The 10110-nt window shown below is 38.5% G+C and overlaps 1 protein-coding gene across 1 annotated transcript; it reads right to left on the bottom strand.

Annotated features, from left to right (window-relative positions):
• Window positions 1–725: 725 nt before the first annotated feature.
• Window positions 726–4798, bottom strand: cdk9 (cyclin-dependent kinase 9 (CDC2-related kinase)). Its single transcript, XM_046067155.1, has 6 exons — window positions 4656–4798; window positions 4409–4522; window positions 3791–3872; window positions 2605–2695; window positions 1483–1649; window positions 726–977 (listed from the first exon to the last, which is right to left on the bottom strand). The coding sequence occupies exons 1-6, from the start codon at window positions 4694–4696 to the stop codon at window positions 741–743; spliced, it is 732 nt and encodes a 243-aa protein (XP_045923111.1). The 5' UTR covers window positions 4697–4798; the 3' UTR covers window positions 726–740.
• Window positions 4799–10110: the final 5312 nt, after the last annotated feature.

The following is a 10110-nucleotide window of genomic DNA, read 5'->3' as shown; positions in this document are numbered from 1 at the left end:
CTGCTGCTGACCAACTTTATGGAGATGCAGATTTCATTTTCCAACAGGACTTGGCACCTGCACACTGTGCCAAAGCTACCAGTACCTGGTTTAAGGACCATGGTATCCCTGTTCTTAATTGGCCAGCAAACTCGCCTGACCTTAACCCTATATAAAATCTATGGGGTATTGTGAAGAGGAAGATGCGATACGCCAGACCCAACAATGCAGAAGAGCTGAAGGCCACTATCAGAGCAACCTGGGCTCTCATAACACCTGAGCAGTGCCACAGACTGATGGACTCCATGCCACGCCGCATTGCTGCAGTAATTCAGGCAAAAGGAGCCCCAACTAAGTATTGAGTGCTGTACATGCTCATACTTTTCATGTTCATACTTTTCAGTTGGCCAACATTTCTAAAAATCCTTTTTTTGTATTGGTCTTAAGAAATATTCAAATTTTCGGAGATACTGAATTTGGGATTTTCATTAGTTGTCAGTTTTAATCATCACAATTAAATGAAATAAACATTTGAAATATATCAGTCTGTGTGTAATGAATGAATATAATATCCAAGTTTCACTTTTTGAATGGAATTACTGAAATAAATCTTTAAATGAATCTAAACTCTTTTCTAATTATGACCAGCACCTGTATATATTTACATTTCAAGTCTATTTTAAAAGACAAGTTGCACACCAACGCCAGGTTCATGCCCAACAAAAAGGCTTTCTTTTTGATAATCCTCTTCAACAATGCTCTTATGAATGATGTTTGCATATTTCTGCCTTTGTGCGCTGCATGGAATTTTTTGGTGGTCTCTTACCCAGCAGCAACTCTGGAGGTCTGTACCAGAGTGTGACCACGCGGTTGGTGTAGCGGTTCCCCTGGCTGTTTTTAGCCAGGCTGAAGGCTCGAGCCAAACCAAAGTCAGCCAGCTTCAGGACACCGTCTCTGGTAATGAGCACGTTGGCTGCTTTCATGTCTCTGTGAAGGATCTGATGCAAGAGAATACAATATTATGATCAAGACCACAAGACACTGTAACAATTATGTATATACATAACAAATGAGATGGTATACTTTCAGGAAAACAAACGCATCAATGTCATTAGACATCACATCTTGGTGGCCTGCAGATGTGTGCTTATTCTATTCTTCAGGTATGAGCTTAAACTAACTAAAAAGAAGCTGTTTTTTTATATATTTAGGAGGCCAACATGAGGTTAACTGGATGATACTGTCTGAGTGCAGTTGGGGTTATATTCTCCCAGATCTTCAATACAACAGTGATTGTAGTTGTAGTAAAACTGATGGTTGTCTTCTGCACTACAGGGATCAGCTGATAAGACTTGTGGCCAGTTCAGTGTGATCTTTCCTCCTCACCAGATACGTGCCAGTTTTCTCAGCTCTCTATTTAAAAAGGTATTTTACATATATATTTTGTTTTAGACCCCAGAGGCCAAAATAACCAGTGGACAGTCATCTTTATCAGCGCCTTACCTTGTTCCTGTGGATGTAGTACAATCCATTGAGCAACATCTGCATAACCTTTTTGATCTCTGCCAGAGTGAACTTCACATTGGCATTGCTCAGCAGCCCGGCCAGGTCGTGCTCACAGAAGTCAAACACCAGGTAGATGCTGCCTTTGTATCTGTTGAACTGAGTAGCTTCAGGAACAATGAGAGGGGGAAAAAGTCATGGGTCAGTTTATAACCCGGTTTAGGAGTCACCGTTTGGTGCAAATGAAAAACTAAATGGGTTAGGACGCATTTATTTTGAAAAGACAGTAGTGCAAGTATCAAAGACAGACAAAGTCATCTTACTGGGGACTGAGGTAGCATTTTGTTTCTTTAGTTTGACAATGGCTATATTTTATGCAACATTATAAAGTAATTTTATCGTAAAATAACAGCTTCAAAATCCTTTTGATGGTACATTGACTTGTAATAGGGAGAATCGCATCAGCTAATGTGCCATGTAACGCTGGAATCCTGGCCAGGACATTTATCACGACGGTGTAGTGGTTCACACCATCAACGCAAAAACTATATAGTGTACAATGTAAGTTCTTTTAAAGAAGCTAGCGCAGTATTCTCAGTATGGATATCATGGCAGAGTCTGAGAAGAGACTGAAGACGACATCGGAGGAAGCGAGGAAGAGAAAAAGACAGAGTGGCAGAGACTGGCTTTTACTCTTTTGCATGAGCTGAAAGGATGCAGGACAGATGCACAGCTGGCCTTCTTTCTGTTGACTAGTCAGTAATAACAGCTGCTTTCTGTGTGTTGTGTTGTTGTGCTATTTTGCACAGATGTACATATGTTGTGCACATATTGCTAACAAGTTTGCGGGCAGAACTGGCGGCAAGGTCCCACATTACTTTAATCTACATAGTGTAGTCTGTGTACAAGACCGTGACCAGCGTACCATGACGAATCGGCACAAATACACGAACCATTACAGCTCTACTTCCATCAAAATAATTTTATGCAATATATTCTTTCTGCTCCTATTACACATATTTTGCTATTTACACATTGTAGAACAAATGACACAAACATACATAAAAGACAGCAAATTGATTGTCAGAGCAAATTTACAGACTGAAGACTCGTGACACCAACCTTTGGTTCTGCAGATCTCAATCAGATTGACCACATTCTCATGTTTGAGCAGCTGCAGGATCTTGATCTCTCTCAGAGCTGTGATTGGGAACTGAAACAAAGCAGCCAGAGGAAACTTCTATAATGACTGTCTAGAAACAATGATGCACCAATATGAATTATGCATTTAGTCCATATTTAAGATGTACGCAGCCAGAGCAGAATAAAGACAAGCAGCACTATGAGGATAGGACATACGCAGCAGCTTTTAATCTACAGTCACTCAAAGAAGTGAATGGCAGGAGTTTAAAACAGTTTTCACTGCAAGTCAGTCAAACTTGAGCTTTATAGTTGGTAACGTTTTATATTTTTAAGTAAGGAAAAGTAAAAGAGGCAGCAGCCACATTAAAGACATCAGAGGAGGAGGCCCAGCCAACAGTAAGTTAATGCAGTTTGGATAAACCCCAGACATCGAAAACATAATAAAGAATAAAGATAAGCAAAACCTTTATTATGGTTCATGACAACTCGAGTCTTATTTTCAAAGTTATGACCATAATTCTTATCAGTTACAACTGGGCAATAAACAAGTGCAGTCAGGTTGTAAACACACCAACAATTCAAAGTTGCCATGCATAGCACTGGCCTGACCATCGGGAGCAATTAAGGGCTTGGTGTCTGTCCAAATGACACTCTGACATGTGGACAGGAGGGGCTGGGGATTGAACCCCAAACCCTGTGATTAATGAACAGAGACACAAATTATCTGAAACTGAGTCACAGGTTATCTGAAACACTGTATTTGGAGGTCAAACTGAAAGTGAGCGCACCTGAATGTTGGTTAATCTCTCTCATTACACAGTAAAAATGCAACTACGGTACTACAACAAGTACCGTAGGTCAAAATTGAACAAGGAAGCCTGTAAACTGTGATGGTCAGTTGAAACATTTATTCTTCCAAATGCATTAACCTGGTGGTTTGTTTACAACCTGTGTCTTGCTAACATTTCTCGGCCCTGTTTTTCCAGACCTCAGCAATTAATAATTAATTCAAAAATAAGAATAAACTTGTAATAAAGAATAATTATTAACTATTTCCATATAACAAACACTCATGTCCACATCAACAACTACTCACGGTCGCAGTTGTGGACATTTAGCATATCAGGCCATAAAATAAACTACTAGACTCTGAATGGCCTCTTACCCCTTCTTTCTCATTTTCCATTAAAACTTTCTTCAGTGCGACCTTCTTCCCGGTCTGTCTGTGCTTTGCTTTGAACACCTCCCTGTGAGGAGAGGATTACAACACAAGAGACACAAATAATGGACTTCACTCTACACTGGCAAATCATTTCTACCTTAACATAGTACTCCCATTTCTACTTGGGTCTTAATTATACAAATATTATAAATACTTTTCTAACGTTTTATTCACTTACACGTGTGGGCAAGTGTGGTTATTTATGATGTTATATTACGGTTTATAAAGTACAGACTGCTACGTCCATTTATTAGCTAACGTTAGGTCAATACGCAATCAACTTGGCAGCACATATTACAACAGGCTAAAGCTAGGTTGTGTGACTCTGTGTGCTGCACTTTTAAGAGTCTCCTGAACATAACAGATAAACGACTTTGGGCCACATGGAGAACAACCACAGACTGTATAGAAGAGAAAAACGAGTTATTTGTAGCTAACGTAACGTTATTCCTTACGACTAAAGTTAGCTATCCGCACAGCTAACGTTAGCAACACAAACACACAACACGCATTCACAGATAAACTCCCACCATAAACTGTTTGTGTACTAACGTTACTCACCCAAAGGTCCCTTGCCCTATTTTTGCCATTTTTTCATATTTGGAGAACTCGTCACAGAAAGGAAATTCAACTCCATCGTAGTATTTCGACATTATGGCGGCCTCTCGGTCGGACCTGAAGAGACATTTTACTTGATATTAACACATTTAGGTTAAAACACGAGCTATACAGAACATGTGCCAATGAGCTTAAATTGATAAAAATACAAATGTCTTATAAATGAAATTGCAAATAGGTTTAATCTTACTTTTCAGCCCCACCGGCGTTGCTAGTTTTGTCTCGCTGCATTCTTAGTCCGTTCTTCTTCTGATGATGATGATGACATCTGCGGCAGACTACACGTAGCTAAGGAGTATTTCTGCCCTCTACAGGTAATTTGTAGACTCCCCGAGTTCTTCTTTTGGCTTTATGGCGGGTTGCAGCCATGATTTATAAAGGGGCCTACTGCTTCCTCCTGTACCAGAGTGTGTAGCAGGAATTGTTGGATGAGTCTCCTTTACATCATAATAATACAACTTAAAAAAAAAACACAAACTCTATAATGTAACCCTATATCCTTCAGGTATTGCAGAAAAACAGCTTTCTGTGTGTCCTTTACCACATCTGCTTTTATTCCATTTCCTTCCTGCCTGAATCATCTCTTGGTGTAGTCATGGACTCACACCTGAATTTGAGGAGCCACATTAAGTCAGCCTACTGAAGAATATATCAAGGATTAAAGGACTTATGTTTCAGCAAGACCTGGAAAAACTTATCTATGCATTTATGTTCAGTCGACTCGACTACTGTAACAGTGTCCTTACAGGGCTCCCTAAGAAATCCATCAGACAGCTGCAGCTGATTCAGAACGCTGCTGCTCGAGTCCTCATTAAGACCAAAAAGGTGGATCACATCATTCCAGTTCTGAGGTCTTTACATTGGCTTCCTGTATGTCAAAGAATTGATTTCAAATTCCTGCTGTTAGTTTCTAAAGCACTAAATGTTTTAGGGCCAAAATACATTTCTGATCTTCTGCTTTGTTACGAATCAATCCAGACCTCTCAGGAGTCAAAACTAAACAAGGAGAAGCAGCGTTCAGTTATTATGCTCCGTATATTTGGAACAAACTCCCAGATAACTGTCAGTTCTTTTAAATTAAGACTTTACCATTGCTTTTAATTAAATATTCAAGATTTTTCTTTTTACCACTGCCTTTAACTAGTAGATGGATAACTTACTGTCTGTAACTTTTACTGTCCTGTTTTCTTTTTCTTTGTTTTTAGCTTTTTACCATTGCTTTTAATTAAATATTTACAAGGTGAGAAATGAGTAGGTAATTGAGTGAAAAGATAATGAGAGTGAGATTGAACAGAGCGAAGGAAGTGGTCTTAAATCTCACGCCTGAGTGATTTGCAGGAACCTCTGTCCACCTGTAAACACTCAGGGGGGTCCAGAGTATAACTGGATCAAAGTGGCCTGCGGACAGACATGTCCTGGTTTCTCTGTAGTGTCCGAGGGTTTTTGGAGTTTCAGTGGACCCAAAGATTGCTACGGACCCGAGTACAGACTAGCTAGAGAGAGTAGATTAAGTGTACTTCTCTGTTTATTGTCTTTTCAAAATAATTGTAACTCAATTATTTGCTCAATCCATCAGCCTGTTTTTATTTTCCATTTAACTCTTTTAACCCTGATTGTACTCTGCACTGTAACTTTTATTATATTTTAATGTGTATTTTTTTTTTTTTACAATTTCCCTATGTTGCTTTTAAACTTTTTTATATTTCCCTGTTGCTTTTATGTTTAATGTAAAGCACTTTGAATTACCTTGTTGTTGAAATGTGCTATACAAATAAACTTGCCTTGCCTTTTGATTTCCTACAGTGTAATATGTTCTACACTTTCTTACATTAGCATGTGTGGCCCTTTATATAGTCAGTCCCAATCCCCGAGTTGGGAAGGTCATTCTTTTGACTTGGATGTGTTCATGAGCTGAAGTTGTAACGTGGAAACAACGTGGACGTTTTTGTACAGCATCTGGGTGATGAGTTGTTGTATATGTGATATGTGATGCCTCACCAGCACATTCCCTAAAGCCACTAAAATATTGTTTTACTTGACATATTATCATGGTTAATGCAAACAATAATCTAATACCATTTAACAAATGTATGTGAGCAATATTTTTGCGTAATATGACGTCAGCTCTACAAGTAATGTACCAACATTTCTGCAGACTTTCCAAGTTGTTTTTCTGACTTGTCAGAATCAGAATCAGAATCAGTTTTATTGCCAGGTATGTGTACACATACGAGGAATTTGACTCCAGGATTGTACATTGCTCACGATGTGCTTACTTATACAATAATAACATAACACTATAATAAAATAATAATAAAATAATAATAAAATAAAATCAGACACAAACTACAGAATAGACAACACTAATATACACACTATGAACAAAACAATATAGACAGATTGACAAATAGTGCAGGAGTAAACTATTCTCATTATGTACATGTTGAAGGTGGATATGATATACAGGTACACATACATGTACACATGTACACAGTGTGATGTAACATAGTGCAAAGGATGCTGGAAAAAATAAATAAGACCTATGACCTTATGACCTGAGGTAGGTGTATTGGTATAATAATGACTTTATTCAGGACTCAGAATGGAAGGTCCATAGCACACAGAAAAAACAAGACAAAACAACAACAGCTACAACATAACAATAAATATACAGTACATAGATAAAAATTAATAAAATAAGTCTATATCTTTCACTTGTAATATACAAACAGGAGCGCCAACATCTCAACAGTCTAGATGTATACCTGACTGAGCTAAAATCATTGTGGGTTAAAGCTTGTATAATTCTATTTTCAGAGACAGACATTCTACAAATGTATCTAAAAATAAGATTTCTTATTAAGGAAGAGCATGTAGGCACCCCAACATTAACAAACATATGACTGGCACTACACAATTTTGGTTGTTTTAAGAGCAGTCTCATGGCATTATTATACGCTACATTCAGCCTCTGCATGTTCTTTTTGCTGTAAGACCGCCACAAGTGGGCAGTATATAGTGATGTACAGAATGCTTTGAACAAGGCTACTTTAACATAAGCAGAACACATGCCAAATTTACGTGCAAGCACATTAGCCTGAGCATATATCTTGCGACACTGTCTATTGATGTCCTTATCATCTGATAAATCATTTACAATATGATGGCCAACATATTTAATCTCATCACACACTTTAAGGGCAGTACCAGATAAAAGAAATCAGGGAATACTAATTTCCTGTCTTCTTTACTTCTAACAATCATGATATTGCTCTTACTTGCATTATATTTGATATCAAAATCTGCACCGTACTGAGAGCAAACCTTCAACAGTTGTTGTAACCCAGCGCTATATGGGCAAATGATTACCAAGTCATCTGCATACATAAGGTGATTCGTGAGAGTATTGCCTATCATATCATATCATATTACATTTATTTAATTGTTGTGACAAGTCATCCATATACACGTTAAAAAGGAAAGGTGACAAAATACCACCCTGCCGAACACCATTACCAACAGTAAATGGTTATGATACAGAGCCCCCGCATTTCACCGGCATTGACTGGTGTGAATACCAGAAGACTAGGATTCTTATAATTATTTGGGAATTTCTCTATGTTGCAACTTAAGAAACAATTTTTCATGGTTTACCCAATCAAATGCCTTAGAGGCATCTATAAAACACATAAATGCTGTGGAATTCTGGCTATTATAGTCATCTAAAATTTCCTTTAAGGCAAATATACACATATCTGTACTGTGTTGACGTTTAAAACCAAATTGGTTATCAGTCGTAAAAATATACTGTTCCAACCAGTTAAGAAGAATTCTCTCCAATGCTTTTGATACAATACTAGCTAGGGCTAAAGGTCTATAATTGTCCATGCTGTTTATTTTGCCAGTTTTGTCTTTAATGACGTGCACTAATAAAGCCGGTAAGATAGATTCAGGCAGAATCCCATGAACTAGAAACCTGTCATACAAATAGCAAACAGGGGAACAAGTTTCTTGCTTGCATATTTTAGATGTTCAGCGGTTATTTGATCGGTCCCACACACTTTATTGTCATCTAATCCCAATACTACAGATTTGACCTCTTCTGAATTAATAACCACATTTTCATCATTATCAATTTTTTCCACCTCAAAAGTATTCCTCCCAATACAGTTAAACAGCTCATGATAATGTTGCATCTGGCAAATTACATCTGAGCCACTGACACCCTCAATATCTGAGGGTAAAGACATTTTAGTACTGTTCATGGCTCTAACCTCTTTCCAAAAGTCATTATAACTTCTGTTATGCATCTTACATGCCAAAGAGTCAGACCTCATCGAGTACTCATTCTTTTTTATATATCTTAGTGCATATTTAAAATTTGCATTTGCCCTTCTCTTCAAATAAAGGGCCCTGTCTATCTCTACCTGACACTATCCAGTCTTTCAGTGCACACCGAGCTTTGGCATGAAGTTCTGCTACATGCTCGTTCCAACCAGGCTTGATGGTATATGCCATTTGCTGAGGTTTATAAAAACGCCTACTGGCAATATTAATTGTATCAACAATTGAGTCATATAGAACACATAAATCATTACTATGTTGTGGATTCTTACAATTAATATCACAACATCTTATGGTGTCTTTGGGCAGTGCAATGTTTCCCAGCAACCCCTCAGTCCTAACATAATACATCTGGATATCTTCCACGGTTAATTTAGTCTAGTCTAGTCTTCCTGTGTTAATGCTATTAGCCTCCGTAGTTAACATTGGTAAGTTTTTAACATTTAAAGACAGAGAAAACGGTATATGATCGGTAATGGCAAACTCAAAATTAATCGTCATAGCATCCAAGGAAGCGTGAGCATCAGTTGTACATACACAATGAGCTAACCATGAGGTGGTATGCCATGCCTCACTGATTTAAGTATAACTGTTATTAGGCAAAAGGACCTTGCTTGACAGTATTAAACCAGTGTCAGAGCTTAATCACTTAGCATTAAGTGATTAGCAAACAGAGAGTTTGCATCAGAAATATCAGCATTCATGTCTCCTACAGCAACAATACAGGTTGAGGCATTATCCTGAACACTCATACAGAGCATATATATTCAAGATAATAAACTTTGTATCATGACAATTAAACTCGTATACAGTATATACAATATGACATAGTATGAACAGTTCTGAAATAGAGAATGGTGAATAAATAAATAATAAGTGGAAACCAGTAAACAGGTGGCAGAGTTACTGGGTTATTGCACAGGAATTGTTCCTGACACTGTGTCAGAAATCAGCTGTTCATCAGAGTGATGGCTTGTGGGAAGAAACTGTTCCTGAGTCAGTTGGTTTTGGCGTACAGTGCTCTGTAGCACCTACCAGAGGGGAGGAGCTGGAACAGGTTGTGTCCAGGGTGAGATGGATCTGCAGTGATGTTTCCTGCCCAGGTTGTTCTGACCGCACCAGAGAGCCAGCTGATCAACCTTCCGTCTGTAGGCCGACACGTCACCGTCCCGGATGAGGCCGATGACTGTTGTGTCGTCAGCGAACTTCAGGAGTTTGACAGATGGGTCTCCTGAGGTGCAGTCGTTGGTGTAGAGGGAGAAGAGCAGTGGGGAGAGCACACACGCCTGGGGGGCGCCAGT

This window comes from Micropterus dolomieu, linkage group LG13, assembly GCF_021292245.1.
Source record: "Micropterus dolomieu isolate WLL.071019.BEF.003 ecotype Adirondacks linkage group LG13, ASM2129224v1, whole genome shotgun sequence".
Classification (NCBI taxonomy): Eukaryota; Metazoa; Chordata; class Actinopteri; order Centrarchiformes; family Centrarchidae; genus Micropterus; species Micropterus dolomieu.
The sequence above is the reverse complement of the archived record's forward strand: the minus strand, read 5'-3'. Positions and strand labels throughout refer to the sequence as shown.